Raw genomic sequence first — 25,669 nt, forward strand, 5'->3', positions numbered from 1 at the left:
GAAAGCCATCACAAGATGGACTTAAGGCAAATCAGTGTAAATAGAAAATGATGCAATTACATGTTTTTGCAACAAATATCAAAACAAAGCTATGGAATATGACACGGTGAGAGAAGTCAACAAAAACAAAATCAACATTCGCTCAAATTGACTCTACATGCAGCACACACACATTTGCTTTCCCAATGGAAAACAGGTAAAATCACTGCAAGAGAAAATGACAGAAAAAAACATTAAGGGTCAAATCAAAATTAAATTCACGGATTAGTTCAATCTATCAGGGCAATCTTTTCCAGGCTCAAAGGTTTAATGTGGATGAGTAGGGAGGGGTTAACTTATGCCTGCCTTTGTCAGCGCTGCCCTGAATTCTTCTAGGGCATGGTTTATGCTTATGATGAACCCCTTGGATAAAGGGAAGAGTATAAAGGGGGCTGGGGAGGACTGAGTCGTATCTACATCCCCAGTCCCATCAGGGGCTTTCCCTGTGTCTACTGGCTGTGAGTTGGCATTTACTGGATTGGCCAGCGAGGGCGCTGTATCATTTGGGCTTGAGGGACAGATTGATGGGGTCTCTGCTGGGCTAGATGTGGCAGAGTCTGATGGTGGTTGAGATGTGGGTTTTGTCGTGGGTAGCAGCGCCTGGTCTGACCCAGAGACTGGGGTTGGTGTAGAGTCAAGTTGATCTGTTCTTTTTTCCACAGGAAGGTCGGCAGGACATGGAGAGCCAGCAGCCAAACTGTTCTCTGTTTTGATCAGTCGAGACGACTGCCCCTCTGAGTCCGGATAATTTGTCTGCCTTGAGGCACCTTCTAACCAGGATTCCAGGCGCTTCAAGAGTCTGTGTACCATAAAAGACAATCATTTATAGTCCTTTGCAATAAGACATCTTTCATGCTCCAAAGAAAGCTCAAAATATAGTACGTACGATAAAACATATGAATGCTTGGATGTGCAAATCATTACAATGCTGTAGTTTTTTATACCAAGGATAAACAAGGAAAAGTAGAAATTACGCGGTGCGTAACATATGTCCCCGCCGGAAGTAGCATTTTGTAACAAAATATGCAATATAGGTAAAAAATCAAGGTCAAAGGTCAAAGAAGTCAAAGGTCAAAATTCTGTGTAGAAGTTTTGAAGCCCTCACCTAGTGCCATCACATAAAGCAAATGGAATCGAAATTGGGTTAGAAATGGCGAAGGAGTAGCATTTTGTAGCCAATGTACAATATAGGTCAAAAATCAAGGTCAAAGGTCAAAGAAGACAAAGGTCAAAATTCTGTGTTGAAGTTTTGAAGCCCTCACCTAGTGCTATCACATAAAGCAAACGGAATCGAAATCAGGTTAGAAATGGCGAAGGAGTAGCATTCTGTAGCAAAATGCACAATATAGGTCAAAAATCAAGGTCAAAGGTCAAAGAAGTCAAAGGTCAAAATTCTGTGTAGAAGTTTTGAAGCCCTCAACTAGTGCCATCATATAAAGCAAACGGAATCGAAATCGGGTTAAAAATGGCGAAGGAGTAGCATTTCGTAGCAAAATGTACAATATAGGTCAAAAATCAAGGTCAAAGGTCAAAGAAGTCAAAGGTCAAAATTCTGTGTAGAAGTTTTGAAGCCCTCACCTAGTGCCATCACATAAAGCAAACGGAATCGAAATCGGGTTAGAAATGGCGAAGGAGTAGCATTTTGTAGCAAAATGTACAATATAGGTCAAAAAATCAAGGTCAAAGGTCAAAGAAGTCAAAGGTCAAAATTCTGTGTAGAAGTTTTGAAGCCCTCACCTAGTGCCATCACATAAAGCAAACGGAATCGAAATCGGGTTAGAAATGGCGAAGGAGTAGCATTTTGTAGCAAAATGTACAATACAGGTCAAAAATCAAGGTCAAAGGTCAAAGAAGTCAAAGGTCAAAATTCTGTGTAGAAGTTTTGAAGCCCTCACCTAGTGCCATCACATAAAGCAAACGGAATCGAAATCGGGTTAGAAATGGCGAAGGAGTAGCATTTTGTAGCAAAATGTACAATATAGGTCAAAGGTCAAGGTCAAAGGTCACGACTGAAATTCTGTGTAGAAGTTTCAAAGCTCCCATGTAGTGCTATCATATAAAGCAAACAGAATCAAAATTGGCTCATAAATGACAGAGAAGTAGCAAATTGAAGATTTTGATCACACACGGACGCACACACGGACACACGGACGGACGGACGGACGGACGGACGGACGGACACACGGACGGACACACGGACACACACACGTACGGAGCCCGTTTCATAGTCCCCTGCTCGAACTCGTTCGGCGGGGACAACAAAACATCAACAGATACCTTAACACAATAAATTCTCCCATAACCAAATGCAATCAACTTCATCTAGATCACTATATTTAGCAAAAGTAATATCTTTAGAGAGAGAGAAAAAAAAAGAAGAAAACTCCCATAGAACTGTCATTTACAAGAGTTTGAAATTGACTCCCATATTCACACATTTAAATGCCTACTACATGAAATATGCAAAGACCAATTGAAATGTACACATAAACAGGCAACATCAGGAAAGAACAAACAAAACCATGAACAGCAGGCTGAACAGAACATCATACATGTATCACAAGCAAAACTACAAAAAGAGTGAAATTCTATTGTTTTACCTGACGCATCGCTTCCTGCAAAACCTTACAGTCTCCTCCTTAAATAGTTCAGGTGGTGAATTGAGTATATTGGTCATACACTGTATTGACAAGAGAAAAACAAACAGATGCATGGAGCATTAAAATACACAGCTAAAGATCATGTGAGCTCAATTGAGAATTGGAAGGACATCTTGAGATAAATGAGCATTGCATAGAATTGTTTCTTCTGTTAGTGCTCTGCAGGTTTCTGTTAGACTGAAGGTGGAGAAGGGATAAATGTACTATTCATAATGTAAGGTAATCAGTTCCAGCAATATATGGCAGTGTCTATAGTTGCTCAAGTAATGTTTACTGCATCTGATATTGCAACACAATATGAGGCAAAGTCATGAGGGAATTGGAGGAGCACTCTGAGAGAGCAGACCTTCGCCCAGCAGCCATGATAAAAATATCACCATTTCATGAGTAGCATCGTTAACAAAAACATAGAGGTGTAGGGACATTTACCAATACATTCAGAAGTAAGTTTGGGGGAAAATTTGATCATCCATTGTTGAATATTCATGACCCAAATGACCTTTGACCTCATGACCCCAAATTCACATACTGTATACGCCGAATATTTCGCGAGGTTTTCATTTTCGCGAATTTCGCGAGTCAGGTTCTATTTGCAAAATTAAAGACACGCAAAAATATTGACTCTGATCACGCTATGAATGTGACATACACTGCGAGTACACATTTCCCCGTTCAGTACAGGACTCCACGATCGCGAATTTAACCACTCGCGAAATCGTCGGAAAGTTCCGACTCGCGAAAATTTAGACTCGCTAAATATATGGCGCATACAGTATATTTCTTTCTTACTTCATTATAAACACACCCTGCCAATTTAGTGAAAATCTGATTATCCACTCTTGAATTATTGAGAGATTAAACTTATTTTATGTCCTTTATGACACCTATGATCTTTGACCTTCAAGAAATCTAACTGACCACTGGTCAGAAAGAGTTTTGACCAGAGGCACATATATACCTGCACCATCTTCACCAGAACCATCTCATTGTACATGCGGCAGTTCTCCAAACTCTCCATCGTGCCGCGGTGCTTCTCGTAGCCCGCTTCGTTATAGTACGGCTCATTGACCAGAATCAGGCCTTGAATGGAGACTAGCAGCTGCAGCAGATTTGACGATGCCGTCCACATCTCGTTTCCCTGGCAATGGGCAGGGCGTAGTAATAGAAGAGAGACACAGTAAGCACATATAGTGAACACTGCATCATCCATCATTTGATATAACATGCATTGTATTCCATACGTTTTAAGATATTATCAAGTGAAGGATTAAGTGAGCTCAACTCTTTGTGACTTAACTGGCTAGTATACATTTTTGCAGTTGATTTTATCACCATGTGCCAAATAAGACAAATTTTGTTTGTTTGCATTACAGAGTGATAATACTGTATGCACTCAAACACAATACGCTGCAGAGCATAGCAAGTTGCCTAAGCTCTAAAGGACCACAATTTTTTTGTATTTGGTTAAATTTCTCCTACTTTTTAACACTCACTCATCATCCAATCATCATTTGGGACCTCTGGACCTACCTTTCCAGTCCATGTGCCGAGGAGGCTGAGGCAAACCTTGCCATCGTTGTAGAGATTGGGATTCAAGCGCCCGCTGCAGTACGACAGGTAGTGCACCTTGGGAGGGGAGTGGGGGTAGTCACCTAGTAGCCGGATGTCGAAGAAGAACAGGCCGTCCTCATAGGGGGTGTTGGCTGGACCTTCGATCATGGCCGAGAACATGTCCTGGGTGAGGAAACATACCAATAGGAAAGTTTATGACGTACAGTCCGAGCGCTGTTATCCGGCCATAAAGCAATATGGCCGGATATGGGAGAAACAATGTTTCTGTTTATGTACATGTACATGTAGCTGCCAACCCAGAGGTAGCTAGTAAGGAAGCACACATGGCAAAAGTGCTGTTATCTAAATGCTTTGCTAGCCTATCAAAATTGTTATCCTTTTTTTCCAGAAATTGCAACACCTTAATGTAAAATGTATATCAAATACATTTCTGTTGGGAATATTACATGTGAATCATGTGAGTTTGGTAGGAGTTTTAATTGAGATTGGAATCACTGTTTTGTTTCTTTTTTTTTTTTTTTGGTCTTCACTGCACGAACACATCAGGATAGCACAGAAGTTTTTTTAAGAGATGGCTGGATAATTGAGAGCAGACTGTATTGAAATGACTGTAAAAAACAATCTATGACTGTAGAGGTGACAAAAGAAGATGATATCCTGTTTTTACTCTCAGAATTATGAGTACTGAATCGTTCCAAGAAGTTCAGATAATGTGGTTCATTCAAAGCAGTTAGAGCTGCATCACCACTAAAACTCACAAGACTAGCCAATCAGACACCTGGCATCGACAGTATTAAACCAGTATGTGAAAAACTGCTGAAGAGTGTGGGTGACTCAACTACCATTACAAACAAAGTGGGTGACAACCTCAGTGAGATAGGAGATGGTGCACAAGTCTTACCATTCTGTCCTCGAAAGCCTTGACCAAGATTCCCTGGGGGAGGGCCGTCTGGAGCAGACGAACCTGAATTTTGATCAGTGAAATACAAATTTCTCTGTTCATCATGACAGTTTGTCACTTTTGTGGAAACACAAATCATGCAAGGCAGCAGGAAGAGTCCATACAAAGCATCGTTTAAATCTGTTCATATGTGAATAATTCAACTTTTGAATATAATCTCATTTGACTCCTGTGATCTAACTTCGACTGCATTAATTATGACAATTTTCATAGACAATAGAAAACTGAGTGTCTACCTTAGTATCTTTTCATTTTCGCACTCTTATCAATGCATGAAAACAAATACAGAATGATTACATAACACATATACTGTATACGCTATACATTTCGTGGGGGTTTTATTTTCGCAAATTTCGCGAGTTGGGAGCTATTCGCGAAATTAACAACACGCGAAAATATTACTTTCCAAAATGAATCCCTTGCCTTGATGATACGAACATTTCAGTACATGTACTAGTATGCCATGTCACGGCTTACCGAACAGACCATACTGGCTAAGCTTGTTTATGCACGTCCACGTCTACTTACGAATACTGTAGAGAGCCAATCCATTATCGCAAGGGGACCACTCGTCAGAAATCTAGCGCGATGGACTTAACCACTTCAAAAATGTTGAATTCTAACTTACTAGTTCGCAGAGTTTGGCAAGTCTTTTTCATGCAGTGTATAACTAGTATCATTCTTATTTGCTAGTAAGTTGAAAATTCACACTTTCTTTGCCACTTCATATTTTCTCTGGTCCCCCAATCGCGAATTTAACCACTCGCGATAATGTGTGACAGCGGCAATTCGCGAAAATTTATGTACGCAAAAATTATAGCGTATACAGTACTCAGCACACACTGCATTACAGAAAAGATAATTGGTAAATGAAAAAGGAAAAGGTAGAACGAGGAGGAGGAGATTGGGAAGGAGGAGGATAAGGAGGAGAAAGAGCAGGAAAAAGAGGGGGTGGAAGAGGTGGAAGAAGAAGAGAGAGAAGGAAAAGGAGAGGGAGAAGGATGAGGAGAAGGAAGTGGAGGAAGAGGAGAGGGAGAGGGACGGGAAAGAGAAGAACAAGAGGAAGACGGAAGGAGGAGGTGGAGGTGGAGGAGAAGGAGGAGAGTGAGAAGGGAGGAGGAAGAGGACAGGAGAGGGAGAAGGTGGAGGAAAAGGAGGAGGAGGAGGAGGAGAGGGAGGAGGAGGAGGAGGAGAAGGTGGAGGTGAAGGTGGAGGAGGAAGGGAGGAAGAGGTCTGGAGGAGGAAGTGGAGGAGGAGTAGGAGGAAGGAAAGGAGGAGGTGGAGGAGGAAGACGAGGAGGCTGAGGAGGAGGAGGAACAGGAGAGGTGGAGGAGGAAGACGAGGAGGTGGAGGAGGAGGAGGAGGAGGAGGAGGCGGAGGAGGAGGAGGCGGAGGAGGAGGAGGAGGAGGCAGAGGAGGAGGAGGGAGAGGAGGGAAAGGAAGAGGTGGAGGATGTGGAGGAGGAGGAGGAGGAGGAGGAGGAGGAGGTGGAGGAGGAGGAAGAGGAGGAGGAAAGGAAGAGGTGGAGGAGGAAGAGGGGGAGGAAGAGGAGGAGGGAAAGGAAGAAGTGGAGGAGGGGGCGGGGGAAGAGGAGGAGGAGGAGGTGGCGGAGGAGAAGGAGTAGGAGGAGGGGAAAGAGGAGGCGGTGGAGGAGGAAGAGGAGGGGGTGGAGGGCGAGGAGGAGGAGAAGGTGGAGGAGGAGGAGGAAGTGGGGAAGGAAGAGGAGGAGAGGAAGAAGGAAGAGAAGGAAGATGAGGGAGAAGAGCAGGGGAAGGTGGAAGGGGAGGAGGAGCCATGCCTCACCTCTTTCTTCCATATCTGAAGGAACTGCTTCCTGTTTGTGGGCTGAAGGGCAGTGCTGAAGTAGTGTGTGCTAGGAAGGGAACCCTCCATGATGAATCCTGTTAAAACATGAAATAAATAGAAATAGAATCAATATGCTGCTGGCATTATCTCTTGGTTCAGACATTGCAATGCTTTAATCACCAACAAAGTCATTTTGAATGTGAAAGGTTCTTGGTGATGAAAAAGAGGCAATATACAAATGCTGGCATTGTTTGTAAATAATGCTTCTGACACCCTTCAGAAAGGAGGCATGAAAAGAATTGAAGGAAAATACTATGCAAACACAACTATTGTCACCAATGTAATCACATCACAGGGTGCATGGCATATTGCAAAAGAGTCATTCATATTCACCTGCACAGAATCAATTTCAATTCAAATTCTAATTTGGACTTTGCTCACATTTGTCATGGTATCATCAGGCAAGCCTTAATCTTTTAGCAACTGAAAATTCTGTACATAATGGCCTATGGTTCCCTGGAAGGTACAGTAATATTACTCTCATTTCGACAACTTTCTAAATTATGTAAAATAGCTCACTGCATGTTTATTTTTGTCTATCATAAGTTATGTTTATCTGAGAGCCTATTAAGACTTTACTATAAAAGAGAATGGTGTGTCACAGAAGTAAATTAAGTCTGACATACTTTTGTTGACCTTTGACCTCTTTCGAATTACATATTCTACATGAAAACAAAGAATGGTAAAGCATAAACCTTCAAAAAAATGGACAGGCGGTTTCTGGCGGTTTAGGGAGGGAGTAATAAGACGGGCGGTTTGGGTGTGTCAGCTTCTAATGGGTTAAACTACAAACTGTAGAGTAGGCTTTCAGGTTGCCACAGGATGGCCTTAACATTATGGAAACAGTATGTAATTGCTGACCAACACTAAGAAAACTTAGTAAAAATCCAACTCACTACTGGCAGCGTTTGGACTCTGCAGGTCACCGTCCTCTGCTTCTGCAGTCTCTCCCTCTCCTTCTTTGGCATGCAGCTCTCCAACCTTCAGTCCATCCACTTTTCTCAATCCATCCTTGTTCAGTGTCTTTGGTTTGACATCCTCACTCCCATCTTTCTGCACTCCCTCGGATGGAGTGGTTTGGTCAAGACTCCTCTGCTCTGAAACTTCCGTGATGGATTGCTGTACAGAGTATGACGTAAATAATGTTTTACCGTCAGATTCAGTGGCAATGCATCAGATTCATTGGCAACGCAAATCTATTGTTTTAAGGATCTCGTTCAATAACATTTCAAATGATATCCTTTGCATTTGTTGCATTGATGGTGTGCTACTATTATCAATATTTTCAAAAAACTACTCTATCTTCATGACTCTGTAAAGACATATCAGGTAAAGTGATCTTCCATAAGTCTAACACAGAGGTTGTGCCTTATTTTGGCAACAGAAGAGCAAGGGGTTTAGCTCAGGTCATTTTATGTACACAATAAACAAAGAGAATTGTTGAATGGCAAATGAATGAAGCGCAATATCAAAACTTTAATACAGTCAACCTTGCTTACGTCAACCTTGCATAAGTTGAATAATTGCCTAAGTCAAAGGTCTTTTCAAGTCCTCTTCTCTTTATATTCTGTTGATTTCAATCCCTCATGAGTCAAATTTTCTCCAAGTTGAAGCTATTTCTTCAGTCCAAATAGATTTGGTTGACTGTACTAGCGGAAGAGAAACTTGGGGGGTGGGGGGTGATACCCACTCATGGGACTCACCTGGAGTACGGAGCAGTCGCTGGTGGAGGAGATGGGCTCCTCTGTCTGGTCTCCTGTCTCCACCTCACCGGTCCTCTCTGCCTCATCGTCATGGGGCTCCATCTTGCTCCCGGCGGCCGACTCCTCATCCCCGCCATCTGGGTCTTCCTTGGCTGAGATGTCCTCTTTGTCACTGAAGATGAAAGCATATTTCATATTGAATAGCAGAAATATTGATATTGGTGCAAAAGTGGTATGTGCAATGTTGTCTTCACAAAGTGGGGGGGGGGGTATCAGGAGCAGATCCAGGGATTCCGTAAAGGGGAGGCGCCTTTGCAAAAATTAAAAGGGGGTGCAGGCACCCCCCCCCCCCCATTTTTTTTATTTTTATGTCTTTTGTTTTGACCAAAAAAAAAAAATTAAGAGGGGGCGTGCACCCGGTGCACCCCCCTCTGGATCCGCCACTGGCTACGGCCCATTTCATTTGCGAAAGGAACATCCTTGGACTAATTAATTGATTAATTAATTTGTGCTTCATTATTTGTAAATTACCAATTACCAATTGAATAGGTATGTCCATTTTTTTTATCATGGCTACTCCTAAAACACTGAATAATCAGTGTTCATCTATGACGATGTAAGGCAATTTGTCAATCAATTATAAAATACCATTTTCAAAGAAGTAAAGCAGACCAGACAAGACTGGTCATCTCTTTGAATTCCAGGATCTGGCAGAACATACTAAATACATATGTCATATTTCACTGAAACAACCACGAAAGACAATCTTGAAAAAAAAAAATGGTTCAGATGAGGCACTAGCTCAACATCTGATAGAGCCCTACCTGTCTGGTCCATCCTCCCCAGAACCCGAGTCCTCACTGGCCGTCTCCCAGCTGCTGTCGGAGGACGTCCCATCGTGGTTCACTCCAACCTCCAGCAGCCTCTCCTTGCAATCCTCCTCCTTGTCATCGGTGAAGGAAATCTCCGAGTCAAAGTCCTGTAGAGAACAGGGTGTGGCATACAGGCGATGAGAATGAGCATGATGATGATGACTGATCATGATGGTTATTATGACGTTACGAATAACTGCAAGATGACGACACTGACAATAAGCTAGTTTGTAGTTCCAGTTTGTGCATGAGCAGAAAAAGGTCATTTGTACCAACAGGCATGATGGTTTTTAAATTCACCGAGATGAGCATTTCTGTGATGCTATGATTATTCATGTTATCCCTTAAAATGATGCTTGCCAGCACATCCACCTGATAGCAAACCTAGTATTTGGCGAGATTAACAGAAAAAGTTTGCCAATGCATTCAATGTAAAACAATGAAAAGGATGCTTACCTCAGTGTCATTTATTGACAGACCATTCTGGTCACCTAGTCTAAACAAGTTTTGTTTGAACATGAATTCCATAAATTGTTACGTCAGACAACCTTATGCATTACATCATTTTTAAAATGAATGAAGTGCCCAACCAACTGAGAAAAAGGAACGGTCATTTGTACCTATGTGCACATGAGCCAATTACAAACTGGCTTATAAGCCAGTTCACAGTTAGCAATAGTCTGTAATGACCTCTGAACTGCAAACTTTTTGAAATATGGATAGATGAGCAATTGAAGCAAAAAGAGATGAGTAAGTGCTGCTTTTTGTTTGTGTTGTTGAAAAGAAGACACAGTCACCTGTACATTCCAATATGTACCTGTTCATACATGAATATCTATAACATAGTTCTCATAAAGACCTATTAGTAAGTTTTCAAACACCATAGTAAAAAGGCAATTTCAACGGACCTTCATCTACAAATGCTAAAATTGTAACTGTGAACTAGCTTATAACCATGATAAAAATGAGTATTATATTGTTTACGGCACAACTATATCATAATCACAAGGACCAGGAATTATTTCTCTTATCATTATCAGTAGAAGTCATAACAACAGCTGTTGTTAGATGTATAATCATTGCCATTATATGATTTCTGTAGAATAAAGTACAAAAATAGATTTGTTTCATGTTAATGTCAATGTTATACTCCTGTAGACCACAACAAATTATACAAAATCCCAACAAGTGCAAAATCATAACTTTATTAGCAATTACGTGATGTTGTTTAGACTCTCAAAGATTTCTCCTTCTCTTTGTACACACAGGGAATTTCTTACTACTAGGGCAGTCACCATCCCCTTTCAAACTTGTTTCACAAGCTGGTAATGTTGTAGCGCAATCACCTCTTCAACTCTGTAGAGTAGGTGGGGCATGACCTTTGACCTTGTGTCGTCAACCCACCGCACAGAAATGCTGCCATCCGAGTTCACCTCCTGGACCTGACCGGGAAGAACAAATTGAAGAGTGAAAAGCTGGTCAGCATCGACCTGGTTCTGCATATTCAAGATACACCCAGCCAAACTCTTTAATTCATACTGTGAATCTTCCTACCGTCTTCACAAACCTACCCCCTTTTTTTTTCTCTCTCTCTCTCTCTCCTCTCTTTCTGTAAATGGATGGTTGTTTGGTGAAGTGGTTCAAACCAGTGGGTTAAAGAGAACTGTTGTCTCATTTTGCTCTCATCTCATCAAATAGAAATGAAAGCTACGGAGACAGAGACAAAGTTTGTTCATCTCTTCATCATGAAATTTTGTTCTCATGACACCTCTCAAAGAACGATGGTTACTGCTCTCAGAGAGTGATATGATTCACTTGACCACATGGCATGAAAATCAACATTAATCTAATACATGAAATGTGTTCATGAAACTTTCATGAATTTTCTGAGGAGCAAGATTCACGAAGGTAAAATGCACGCTAAAGTTTTTTTCATCTACATTATGCATTGAATGCCAGTCATCAATTTGTGAAAGTCTCATGCTGCGAAAAAGGCTGTTGGCTACAATTTGCGAAAGTTTCGTCCTGCAAAAATCTGTGGTTTTACAGCACATTACAATTCATGGATGGATTGCTTCACTCAAGCTTAGGACTTTCAGTGGAACTCCCTTATCAATCTCGTCCCATAAAACTATCTCAACTGGGGCAGCAGTGGAGGCTCTGATACCACCCATACCTGTCCAGCGGGCGGAAGACTGCCATCACCGTCGTCCTCCCCGACGTTGTGAGCTATCCTCACAACGACGTCATCCACACTGAAGACAAAGTCGGGGTGAGGGGTGAGTTCGTACACGCTCAGTTCCTCCGTCTTTATGTCCAGTCTACTGGGAGAGCAATTGGATACATTTTAAAAATGGTGACACTATGTTGACATCTTGATCATAAAAGATCCTCCCAGAAAAAATGGCAATGACAACACCTTGCTTTTTTGAGTTTCTTAGTAGCTCTCATCCTTTTTTTCTTTTTAAACCATTTCTTGAGGACTAGCCCGAATTCAAAATCAAAATAAAACATGGAGTGTCACAAGGAATGAATAAATGATCTTACTGTGGCTTTCACGACAATTTGCACTGTACACACACAGGAACTTAGAAGTTCAGGTTATAACGTAGCATTTTACCTCATTTTATGGTGACTGGAAAATGTCATCATTACATGGACATAAAATAAACTAGAAATATTACATTCCTAATTTTTTTATTAAATCTTTGTCCAACCCAGTATTTGGGCTATATTTTGACAGATGCTGTATCTGATTTTACTAATACTGGAGTACAAACAAAACGCCTAAAATGATTACTCGATATAATGACCTACAATCTGGTTTGACAATGCATATCCAAGGCTAGAAATACACTCACACCAGTACACAGCTTTGGGTTTGGCTTTGGCCCTGAAATTTCCACGTTTGTTTGCTTTTTCTGCTTTCATTTATTTGTTTTACACTGCTTTTCAGGGGTCTTTTCTTTCAATGAATAGACCTATTACAGCAATTGTTAACTAGACAAGCGCTTTACTCCATCATTGGTGGGAAGTGAAAACTCACTCTGATGTGGGGTCACCCTGTCTGTTGACCCAGTTTACATCGCATGTCCTCTCCTTGTTGTTTGTTCTGGTCACCACTCCATACACATGGCCAGTAGTTCCTGTGAACAGTCACAATATACAAGTACATACACAGGCATACTTCATCAGTGCAAATGCTGATGCCCTAAGAATCAATAGGAATAATGTGATGATTAATAAAATACCTACGACCAATGTGCGAGGTACCCGATGTACACTTCTGAGTATCAATCATTCAATTCACTACTTTGTTTGGAGATGAAGCCAATTTCAGAATATCTAACAATGCTGCAGGGTTTCTACTGCCTTTGTCAATCTGACAGATAATAAACCTTGTTTTCTTTGTCTCAGTTGTACTATGAAAATGAAGAAAGAAGCTGGCTCACCTTTCCCTTGTGTCACGAAGTCACCAGGAAAGAACTCCAGTTCGTCCAGCTGCCGACACGGGATGACATCCGTAGAGATGATGCCCTTCTCATAAGAACCATCCTGCCAAAGGACATCCACCTTGGTGAAAGTGTGTGTGACCTCCACGCAGACCGACTGGCCCGCCTTCAACGGCCCCACATTGCCGGGGTCCCTTCGCTTCTTCTGCAGGTGGGCAGCTGCCTTTGGTCTCCTCGCTGCCCCGTGGCTGGACGTCTTTGGAGCTGAGGGCTTAACTCCATCGATGCCATCCTCTGCCTCCTCCTCGTCCCCCTCCTTCTCCTTCTCCTCATCTTGATCAAGGGCATCATCTGCAAGCACATCATCCTCTTCTTCATCACTGGTATCAGACTTTGCCTCCTCCTCATCATCATCATCTTCGTCATCATCAGTTTCGTTTGCTGAGGAATCACTCTTGTTCGTCATACAGGACCTCTTACTGCCACCTCTTTCACTCCTCGCTGATCCCTTGCCAACGGTCTGCTCCCCTCGTCTCTTGTAAGAGACTTTGGATCGAGGTGGTCTGGGTGAGGGGATAGAGTCTCTGGATCCCTGACTCTGGCCTGACAACTTCCCATACATCATTCTCAACATCTGCACCAGCAGCTTTCTGGTTACTCTCGCGTCGCTCTTGGATTCAGCTGCAGTTGGACTGCGGAGCTTGTCGACATCCTGGTACAGTTCCTGGAGCTCTTTGTACAGTGCCTGCAGGGCAGTTGCATCTGAGTCTTGAGAGGCAGCTAGTCTGCTGGACTTGTCACATTCAGACTCAACATCGCCATTCAGCAGTGGCTTGTCAGAGGTCGCCGTTGATGCCAAATCTCCAAAGAGACTGGAGTTGCTCATGTAGCTACTTAGACAACTTTGCAAATCATGTAGATGCTTGTCATTGATGCTGAATTTACTGCGCTTCTCAATCTCTCCTCCAGATGCACCACATGCAGACTTCATCCCATCATCAGAAGTTTGATCTTCCATTGCATTACAGTCATGAGAGGCAGATGGGTTGGTGGTAGTCTGACCTCCAGATGTTCTTTGGCTCTGAGCATCGGTTTTTTCCTCATCTTTACTCTCTAAACTATCAAATGTCTTTTGGTCTACAGTATCACTGACATGAGTGTGTTCCTGATCAGACTTAACAACCTCTGTGAGAATACTCTGCAGCTCAGATGACGACACATCTTGCAGTCTTGGCATCTCGCTGACACCATCGTCCCCCATTCCATCACCACCTGTCCTGCCATCTGACCCAGGCTCAAACTCCTTGGGCATCAACAGTCTCAGAAGGGACGACAAGAGAGGAGAGACTGTCCTGGCTCCACTCCCTGCAGCAACAGTTTTGTACTTGCGAATCAGCCGCTGCAGCACGAGGCTTGGGTCTGGCTGGGAGACCTCCATGTCGGCATCCCCCTCCTCCGGCACAGAAAGGGCATCAAAGGTGGCTGCCTCGTCCGGCCTCCTGAAGCAAAGGGCCCCGCCCTTGGACACAGGATCTGGATGGGCGAGATCACCCTCATCCAGGGTGTACATGCACTTGTCCCCTATCTGCACACTGGCATGTGCACTGAAGTTTAAAAGCTTTAACCTGTCAAGTCAATGTTAAAAGGATCAAAACAGATTTCAGAAATCAAACTCGGCCCACTTTCACCTGTTGTTTTTGCTGTCATTATTTTCACAATGAACTAATTATACAAGCCTTTGAACAGAGATCAGTACACACAGAGTCAAACTGATGTGACTACAGTTCAAGAATGAAATCATCTCAGTTCTGAAAGTGTGGTAGCACTAGACCTACACATAAAAGAGGATAATTTGTTAACATTTCTTTTGCTTCAATCTGATCGTAGCCTTGTTTTTTGTTTTTGTTTTTGTTTTATTTTTTTTTTTGGGGGGGGGGGGGGGGGGGGCGGTGGGACCACAAATACAATGACAAAACAAAGTATTCAGCCAGCCCTGCATTCAAACCAGGGTGTGTACCAAAAGAAAAAGATTATTCACTCACCTCTCAAGGTTCTTGCCCTTGATGACAGATGGAGGTGGTTTCAGATCACTGGCATTTTTGCTGACTGCCCTTGTACACCATTGCACATCAACCCCGACTATTTTCACCTTGAATGTGGATCACAGACAAAGCAATTAAAATGAAGGAATACATATCTGAAGGAATGAATTCATCAATGAAAGAATAAAGAGATAAACATTTAATATGAATGGATATATGAATGAATAACAGTACTTACAAATTTCACTCTCAATAAATACTAAATGGTCACTTTAAACATCCCCATCAATCCCTACACGTATGTGTGAGGGAAAATTATTTCTGGAAGGTTTATAGCCAATGGCTGGGGAAAGTGGAAGGGGGATTATGGAATGGAAAATGGCCAATTGTAATCTGAAACAATGAATGACCACATAGTACAAATGTAATGACATTCTATAATCTTACTTAATATCTATACATTTCTGTATAACACATTGCATTGTGTCTTTTATACTTGTCATGATTTTTATGCTGAGAAATTGAAATGAATTTAATTGAATTGAATTGAATTTGATTTAATTTACATTTGATGTTTCAATGTTAAGGCAGGGTATAAAAAAGAGAACCCTTTAAAGGAGGTGATTCTCAATTATTCCATAGATTTTCAATGAGTGGTTCACTGAGATCTTTCTATGCTCATTGAATCCACCTGCATTTTTATGGAAACCTCCTCTTGAAGAGGAACACCAAATCATGTTGAAAAAAGTCACACAACATGAACACTTTAAGTTTAATACAGATCAGACAGAAAGTATAACATTTCTCTGGTTTCACAAGAACTTTGTGCTCGATAAGATATCCTACAGGAGCTTGATGTGGTTACAAGATATAGATAAAAGCATAGCAAAATAGGTTGCATGAGATAATGCTCAAGATGTAAATAATTAGCAATAGAGTTGGACACATGTTACTCTGGTGTCGGGTGTCCTCTATATTAGCTGGTGACAGTTGCACAGGCTAATGAAGAGTCCTGCTGGTACATGTACATATCATCATATCATATGTTACATAATATGCAAACATTGAAATGAAAGCAACATATAAGATGAAAACACTGAATATGATTCTTACCAGTGTGTCTTTTTAAATATCAATTATCTACTACAACACTTCCTTGAAAAGCTGTTATAATTATATAGTATCATAGCAAAAGACTGTGGGAGCATGGTAACCCATGGGAAAAAAAAAAAAGTTTTTCCTGCACAAATCCATTCCATGCACCATGTAATGTATGCAAACTTTCCATAATGACAACTCACCTCTGAAAATGAACTTCATCCTATTCCGCTGTCTTTCACTTTTAAAGAAGTGAATTCTATCATGCTATTGCTACTTCATACTCTTGTCCAGCACTAAATAAACTCTGACAATTGTCTGTGGAGAATGCAGTGTATAACAAAATAACATTTTTTAATCAACTTTTTACACAAGTGCATCATTTTCCTGAAAGAAAAGACTAACCTCTTCCACTATGACCCTGAATTTGATCTTGCTGCTAAGGATTGGGCGGGGTCCACTCAGCCACTTGGCCCCCTTGAAGACACTAGAAGGTCCACGGAGTGTCTGGCCCGGAAAGAAGCCCACCTCTTCTCCAAAAACAGAATCCTGTGGGTAATGAAGACATCACCTATTGTAAAAGTGGATATTTTTGCGCAAGTAATTTTTTGTGCTAGCCAGGTAAGTTGAATTTGGGGTGTTTTAATTCAGCTCGATCAGGACATTAACTACTGGAATATATGGCATGCAAAAATATTCATGTGCTTTTATTTTCACGCTAGCTTCTGGTTGCATGAAATGCGTGAAAATTTCCACTTTTACAGTATGCTCCTTTATTTGCTTTTTTTTTTTTTTTATTAGGACATCACAAAAGTTGATTTGCTGTTGCATTAGATGGCAAATCAATGATTGAATTACAAACATATAAAGAGATAGATGGGTGGATAGATATATATGGATAGATAGATAGATAGATAGAAAATGTAAATGACTAGTGATTTACATTTTTTTTTATTTTTTTTTTAAATTTGTGCATATAGTTGTGTATAGTACACTTACGATTATCTCCCTACAATATAGCATAGTGAGATAAATGCAGAACAATCAAGCAACATACCAGATGATTTCGGAAAAACCCCGAAGGAGACATTACCTCATCGCTATTGTCATGAATGTCAATCAGTCGGCACGCGTCTTCGTCTGACAAAACGCAACGGGCCCCATTCTTGAAGGCTGTCACGATGCTGTTGTAGTTGTCCCTTACGATGCCCACCCAGTCGTCCAACACAACATGGTCACTGGGCTGGAATCGCTGTATGGACAGATGAAAAGACAGATTATTCATTCATCTATGAACAAGGTTGTCTTGTCATAGATTTTGAATAGCAGTTTCATGGAATTATATGAAATACTGCCTCCAGCAACACTTTGTGGCAGAGGTACAAAAATTATCAAGACATCATGATTTTGCCTGATTGTTTTTAAATATACACTTTGTTTTTTATACACTAATAAATATTTTTCAAGATAGGAATTCAAAAACGGATAATTCCAGTGTTAGCAAAGAATTTATACAGATTATTTGAGGAAAAAGATAAACTTTCAAAGACGAACATGGAAAAGTGTGACTTGTCCTCATTGCCTGGCATCTTCATTGGACATGTGATGCATACAATATCCTACAGCATACTGACAGTTGACTCCCATAATATAGCAAAGTCCTCGGGACAAGCAGTTTTCATTATATCAAAATTTGGAACCTGAATTTTTACTTCACTGTAACAGGAACGCCCTGTACACTCTATTTTATTCATTACGTCTACATTATCTCAAAAAGCAAGATATTGACATAACATTGATCTCAATAGATTACTGTAAAACGAGGAATGTTCGCATGCACTTTAATTTCGCGAGTGCCAAGATTCACGAAATTAAAATGCATGCAAAATTACTTATCTACACTATATGCATTGAATGCCAGTGGCAATTCGCGAAAATTTTATGCCACGAAAAAGGCCTTCGGCTCCAATTCGCGAAAATTTCTTGCCGCGAATATATCATGTTTTACAGTAGTAGCTAAGTAAAGGTTCCTGTGTAGAAGGTACACAACATCACTATAGAGACTAAATATCACAGAATTTTGAATTGCTCTTTTTAATTTTGGGTTTGTTTTTGTTTTTGTGTTTATGCTTTTTTTTTATACTTTCAATGAATATCATTCACCACTGGAATTTCAATGCTGCCAATACCATTCTTGTTTGTCTTTCTGCTGGGTTTAAGTCTGTCACTACTACTGGCAACTTTACTGCGTACAAATTTTAAAGTAGCTGGGCCATGAGGGTTAATTGTACAGCTCTCACCTCAATGGGAGTAAGTTGCTGGCTGGGAATGTTGTAAACCATCTGTCTGGTGTTGAGAACCTGGAGATGGCAGTTGACATGAATGGTCTTCACCAGTCCCTTCTGAGGCTGGTCCTCGACGTTGTACCTCACAATGTCTCCTGGCAGCAGGGAACGGTCATGCAGTGTTACCTAATTTGAGATATCAGAAAGCATGCACAGCATTAGACATTCCTGTCATCATTTGACAGTAATTCTTCTTTTTCTTTTTCTTCTTGTTCCCTTCTTGAGCGGTATAGCCCCCCTACAACAGTCCATGATGTCACAGTAGTGGAACAATAGACACAGAATTCCCCCAAAATTTCATATTATTATTCATAATTCACACACAGAAAAAAGCACCAAAAATTTGACTCTGATCAGGTCAATAACAGGTGCGGCAGCCCTGCATTGAGTGAACCCAATGCCGAATGGGGATGACACCTGCATTTCTGTGGGTCGCTGCACATGAGTTGATTAAAACTTGATTTTTGTCAAGTAGCGCAGACAGAATTTTTTTTTCTTCATTTCATCATTGAGAGTGGACATACATATTGTATGTGTGTGTAACAAAAATTACTGTGTAGTCTGTGTGAACTTGCAACGATTTTTATGTCAGATGTGAGATGGATGATAAGTGAACAACGTCAAGGGGCCTCATCATGTGCATCATGAGCATTAACTATACACAGCCCAGTCGCTGTACATGGTACGTCTGTTTTCGCATAGCGTAACACTAGTGTCTGGTCGGGCTACATGAGCATATGATATCACCCCGAGGGCTTCATCAGCACCCTGGCCATGCTCATGAGGAGGAGGGATCATTATTAATTCAGAGCAGGCAGGGCCCCCCTCATGAATCCATGCATGATCATGAGCGGGTTTCCATCCCGGAACCGACTGATCTGGAAACAGCAGGAGTATAAAATTAGACCCTACAATGTCAAGTACAATGACACAACGTCAATGATCACGAAACTATTTCAGTGCCCTAAATCTACTTTCGTAGATTACTAGAATGAATTGTCATGGATACGGTGATGAATCAAGGCAAAGGATATCACTTTACATCTGATTTCACCGACATTGGACCACCGTTGGACATAACATGCACGGTATGGATGGCGGCAGTAAAGTTGCCAACAATTTACCCAACGTATGGGACCACACTGCGAACAGCCGGTATACATTTCACCCTCGCACTGAACACACCTTATCTTCCGCGAGGACCTCAACACGACCTTTTGGATACCATGAGACGCGGACTTCACCCTTTCTGACGACATCGGAATCGTCATCGTCATCGTCTTCGGAGCTGCTGTCTCCTGTGTAGCTGTAAGTAACAAGTCCCAGCTGGATCTGCCCACGGTGTTTCCTTCTCACCACATCTTCTTTAGATAAGGTCGCCGCCATGTTTACAACTAAAAAGTACGACGACCTCACGTGTACATTCAGAGCGTGATATGACATCATACAATCAGAAAATATTTTATTAATGTACCGTGGTACCTATATCTTTAAATCCTGAATATTATATAGACGTTGATATGCATGTCCGAAGGTTCATATTATGGAGAAAGGTATGATGAATATTATACCATAGCTAGAGATAATAGATCGTATAGACGGACAGACAGACAGACAGACAGGTAGGTAGATAGATAGATAGATAGATAGATAGATAGATAGATAGATAGATAAATAGATAGATAGATAGATAGATAGATAGATAGGTATAAAGGTATAATAAGTAAGTAGGTAGGTAGGCCTATAGATAAACAGAAATCTGTTCATTTTCTTGTATCGCCATGAATATTTCAGATTATATTTGTGTGTAACATATGCCATATATAAATGCCTTTGTAAATAAATAATGAATAACATATTATGAATAACTTATCAAGCAAACAAACAAATGCCTGTTCTGAGCATTTGAATGACTCTACCATTTTTTTCCTTTTATCTTTTTTCAACGCCCTTCCCAATTTTCGTTCTATTGTTTCGTTTGCATAGTGTTCTTGTTGGTATACTTCGGTGTGTAGCTCATGATAATGATTGTGCCTGTCTTGTATATATTTTTTGTTTCTCTGTTAGTCTTGTCTCTGCTGTATTTATACACCTTAAAGCAATTATTAAAGGATTATTTACGCATTCATGTTTAAAGGACAAGTTCACCTTCATATAACATGTGGATTGAGATTGAGCAATATACGTAGAACGCATCAGTAAAAGTTTGAGGAGAATCGGACAATCTGTTAAAAAGTTATGAATTGTTAAAGTTTCTGTGCAGTCACTGCTCACTCGCACAAGAAAATAACATACAATAGGTAAACATTTGCAATGGATCGTGTTTAACTTTCTATTCTGCCATGTCACATTTTCTTTAAGGTTATGAGTTTATCAAAACACAATTGAGACAATGCGTGATCATTCTCCGCGTGAATCGGCACCTATATGCCACTGTAACAGTCGGGGCAACACAATTTTCTTCACAGATCTAGACTTAGATATGTTTTCATGGCACTTATAGTTTTGAAGTTTCCAGACAGGAACGTACACCCCAGCTGTAACATCCATATCAATTGTAAAAATGCTTGTGAGTACATTAAGAAGAAATTACTCCTTCAGAAATATGTCAAAGGCTGTCTTCTTGACCGATGAGTGCAGACATTTTTTTTTTTTTTTTTTAGCCTGTACAAGTTTACAGTGATTGTTTTTTTTTCTTCATAAAATAATGATATTTCAGATTGCTCTGTATTTTCATGAGGATGTGACATGTTAATGACTTCAAAACAGAAACAAGAAATCATTAACATGAATAACAAAAAAAAAAATGATAGATTTGGCTCAATTTCATGAGTGTAACCTTCTGAACAGAACAAAACGTCCTTACCAAGCCCTTTCTCAATACTGTATTCCATTTCACCGTTAAAAGAAAAAGAACAAAAAATAGTGACCCGAAAGTTTCAGAACATAAAGGGCAAAGTATCGACATTACGTCATGTTATTGTAGTTTTTTTTTCGCCCAGGGACATTGCAGTTTTCGGAGATATAGATAATTAAACCCATTTTAATAAGACAGAGTGTTCCCTTATAATTTAATGGAGCTTGCAATAATGCAAATTACATTTTGAAATTGAAAGAAAAACACAGCAACCAACAATATGTCATGGAACTGCTATATATTCGCCACCTTCCACAAGAAAATTAATCATTTTGCCACCTTTGACGATCGTGCATGGGCATGAATTATTTTGATTTGATTTTAACTTGATTTTCTTCAACATAATTTCATATATTAATCAAATTTTCGTTTCAGTAACATAACCGAAAACGTCAATATACAATGTACATGATTCAAAGAAAGTACATGAATGTATAGAAAAATTACACCGACAAAATTCATATCATACCAAAAATTAGCAAAATATTAACTATGAAGTTATGTATAGGACTGTCACTATCATACAAGCAAGTTTACTGATACAAGCGGTTGTTTTAACACGTGGCAGCCCATGTACCTAACGGGGGAAGAGGGGAGGGGACAGGGCGAGAGCATATTGTTTAGCATTATGTAGTATAAACAAAATTATGCATTATAGACTTTATATTCTAGTGCATAAATACTAACAAAGACATGGTAAATTATAATTATAATGATGACAGCAGGGTGATGATGAATGAAAATAATGATAATCAATGAAGATGACAGTGATGGTGGTGATGATGAAAGTGATGGTGACAAAATGAAATGGGTAGTCACAGAAATATTGTGCATATTTCGAAGGAACTTTAAATTGAATTCACAAAATGTAAGAAAGAGCCATGTCAATATACAAAAACTATGTTCACAGATTGTAGTATGATAGTTTTCTTAAACGAATATACACCGTTTTACATTATTCAAGATAATCTGGAAGTGCGTTCCAGAAGTCTGGCCCATTATGTCTTATGGATTTTTGTCCAATTAATAGCTTGGGATTACTGAATTAATGAAAGCTTTGCGTATTGCGAGTAGGATAATAATGAACAGTATTATTCAATTTGAAAAACTCGTGAAAAGAAACTGGGAGTAAATTATTCAGTATCTAAACATAAAAAAAAAATAAATTGGAGGATATAATGTTTATTGGTTTTGATTGATTAAAGAGTAGATTTGCATGGGCTAGATATTGTGAGCCATTACGAGTGACGAATGCATATAGCTTTCTTTTGTAATAACAAAATAAATACAGTCGAGCTATAGTCTTCGCACTTGTAGCCCACACTATTGCAATAAACGTTATGTAGTATAAGGTAATTGCAAAATATTCAAAGAGTATTTTGGGGAAAATAACTTTTAGTCTTAGAAAAGAACACCTATACATTTCTGGAAGTATGACAAGTTGTGACATAATGACGTGTCGTATGTTCGTTCCAAGTTAGATTTTCATCAATGAGGACACCTAGAAATTTGGTAGAGCTCTTACGTTCAGGAGGTACGTTATCAATCATTTTCATACAAAGCCATTGGATCACTTTTTTAAGTACATTGTACACGTGTCAATTCTTGTGTTCCATGCATGAAGTTTTCAAGACGAAGGTGAAAATGTAAAATTTAGACCCCAATTTGGAACCCCCCCCCCCCTCCATGGGGAGAGTGGCACCCCTGGATTTGTCATGAACAAACTTAAGACTATACGATCATAAATATACTAACTCATATATATCAGCTTAGCTCTATCACTTCTTGTTCTAGAGAAGAAGATTTGAAAGATTCCTTTTTTTCGGGGGGGGGGGGGGGGGGCTCCCTGTGGTGCCATTTTGAACAAACTGAGATCTCCCTGAGGATGCTACCTGCCAAGTTTGTTAAAAATCCATTTGGGGGTTTTTAAGAAGAAGATGAAATTGTAAAAAGTTTGCACACAAAGCACGACGGACGACGCAAGACGGACACTGGACGAAGAGCGATCGCATTAGCTCCCTTGAGCCTTCGGCTCTGGTGAGCTAAAAACGGAAATTCAGAAAGGAGATTAGTGAGCAAGTCACTTAGAGACTTACGAGGCAATGGCATAATCCTTTAATCTCACGTGGTTTCTAATGATTTAATGAAAACATAATAAAACTATCAAATTCCATCACTTTCATCGTTGTCTGATTTTGGTGAAGTTTTATTGATCTTAATCAATTGGTGTAAGTTCTGATTTATCCAGGTAACGTTCAATAAAGGCACAAAATTAAATCATTTCATCTGGACTTGCTGTTTTTAATTCCGACAGTCCGAGGAGCGTTCAAGATCGGACGTGAAACCGTTCTCGGAATTAAAAACAGTAGGTCGAGATAAGTTGATTTAATTCTTTATCTTTATGTTATTGATCTTATTGTTGAATTTTAATCCACATAACGTGCGGCCAATTAATGGACAGTGTGGATTAATTGTACTATAAATTGACGGTAAAACACGATGACAAAAAAAGTTCACACAAAAGTACAAAATAGGCGGACAGACATCCGGTCAAGACTGGGACAAAAACGAAATTGCTCTGCAGCAGGACAGATCACACATTCACAATCTCACTGAAATTGCCATTGCAAAACGATAACTTTATTGTGCTTCTGATGCGACGATACTGCGTTCCTTCAAGCTGTTTGACAGGGACTGTAGAGCCGAGTTCACAGAATGGAATGGATGGACAAATCAAGATGATTCATAAATTTGATCACTCATATTTGCAACATTTTCATATAGACATAAAAGCGTACCAGTAATTGCTTTGGGTAGTGTATAGAGCATCTGCATCCATTGTATCAAGTGCAAGCTCACAACATAAATGCATTCTGCTAGTGGTAGTTGCCAAGAATATTGATCCAGAATTGGATGGTCAAAATGCAATACTGTTTTCAATGAAGTACAATCATAAATTATAGGAGCAATTATCAAAACAATTAAATATTAACCTCTTGGGGGGGGGTGTCATTGTTGTAAGAGAAAAGAAGGTGTTTTTTTTTTCAGGACAATGTCATCACTTCATATAAAACAGGAGGCATCAAATATCATCACAGACGATTTTCTTCCAAAATGGAAAAAAAAAAGTCATTCATTAGGAATGAATATTGATAAAAGCAACATTTAGAGTTGGGAAATCGAGTTGTTCGATGGGAGTCAATACCCATTGTAAATACACATGAATGCTTGTTACAGCTATTGAAAAATACAAAAAGATTGGAAAATTTGTGCTTCTGTTTATGTCTATTTCCTCTTTAGTATAGTGCTTAAATACAATTCATAATTCCTATCCATCTGAAACCTCCAAAGTAAACTAAAAAACCTCCAAAACCTCCAAAGCAAACTATAGCTAGCTAATATCCTCTTTAGAATCAATGAAGATTTGATTAGAAGATCACTGTATCTGTTTTACAGAAATTACAGTGACTCTATTTTCGTTTTTTACAGTAGTCAGGAAACAGGCTGTTGTAAAAAGTACAAAAACAACAAAACAAAGCATAAGAAATAAGCAAAGGAACATCCACTAAGATATTGAGTTGTCTTTCATTTATCAGTGCAAGCATCAACTGCTAAATATTGCTGAAAGCAGTGCCATCTGCAGCAGAAACACATCAATAATGTAGATTGATTTCTGTAGCTATATTTTTCCATTTCTATTTCATGCCTCTCAGGGGTATAAATCCCAATACATACCAGGGACCCCTTCATATTAAGCAATCACTGATATTTCATATCAAGACTATCAATATACCAAATGTGAATCCTAACATCACTATCTCAAACATGTATTTCACTACGACATTAGACATTAGACACTAGATTTTTTTTTTGGTAGATATCTTAACATTGCACATTAAGTATATGTTAGACATCCTACTCATTTAGCAGCCTAAAGAAGCATTACATAGAGGAATATTAGTGTGTACATGAACAAGCTTTAAGAATATGTGAAGTAAAATACTAATATGTATTACACAAACACAGTGACATATACATGCAAAACAATACAACAAAATTGTCTGACTAGTGTCATCGTATATGAAATCATATTACTCTATAAATTTTTTAACCATCCTATAACTCATAACATGCCATCATTT

General features: G+C 39.8%; 1 protein-coding gene and 1 pseudogene across 1 annotated transcript; one reads left to right on the forward strand and one right to left on the reverse strand.

Moving 5' to 3' along the window:
* Positions 1–330: 330 nt before the first annotated feature.
* LOC139721989 ((E3-independent) E2 ubiquitin-conjugating enzyme UBE2O-like) lies at positions 331–19,996 on the reverse strand. The gene is made up of 18 exons (XM_071633316.1): positions 19,796–19,996; positions 18,566–18,736; positions 17,359–17,517; positions 16,671–16,814; positions 15,168–15,274; positions 13,126–14,750; positions 12,720–12,819; positions 11,850–11,994; positions 11,020–11,115; positions 9,626–9,780; positions 8,802–8,973; positions 7,995–8,217; positions 7,036–7,133; positions 5,173–5,235; positions 4,230–4,433; positions 3,658–3,837; positions 2,640–2,719; positions 331–838 (listed from the first exon to the last, which is right to left on the reverse strand). The coding sequence occupies exons 1-18, from the start codon at positions 19,994–19,996 to the stop codon at positions 331–333; spliced, it is 4,431 nt and encodes a 1,476-aa protein (XP_071489417.1).
* On the forward strand, positions 6,312–6,925 carry LOC139722009 (uncharacterized; annotated as a pseudogene).
* Positions 19,997–25,669: the final 5,673 nt, after the last annotated feature.

This window comes from Diadema antillarum, unplaced genomic scaffold, assembly GCF_040938485.1.
Source record: "Diadema antillarum isolate AM-2024a unplaced genomic scaffold, OU_Dant_1.0 scf00000154, whole genome shotgun sequence".
Lineage (NCBI taxonomy): Eukaryota > Metazoa > Echinodermata > Echinoidea > Diadematoida > Diadematidae > Diadema > Diadema antillarum.

What these genes read in the sequence shown, in the direction of transcription:
- LOC139721989 (XM_071633316.1), bottom strand. Translation starts at nt 19,996, where the DNA reads ATGGCGGCGACCTTATCTAAAGAAGATGTGGTGAGAAGGAAACACCGT. An exon ending in TCAGGGTCATAGTGGAAGAG is followed by an intron (nt 15,275 to 16,670) that starts GTTAGTCTTTTC and finishes TCCACATTCAAG; the next exon opens with GTGAAAATAGTCGGGGTTGA. An exon ending in GTCTTCCGCCCGCTGGACAG is followed by an intron (nt 11,116 to 11,849) that starts GTATGGGTGGTA and finishes CTTCCCGGTCAG; the next exon opens with GTCCAGGAGGTGAACTCGGA.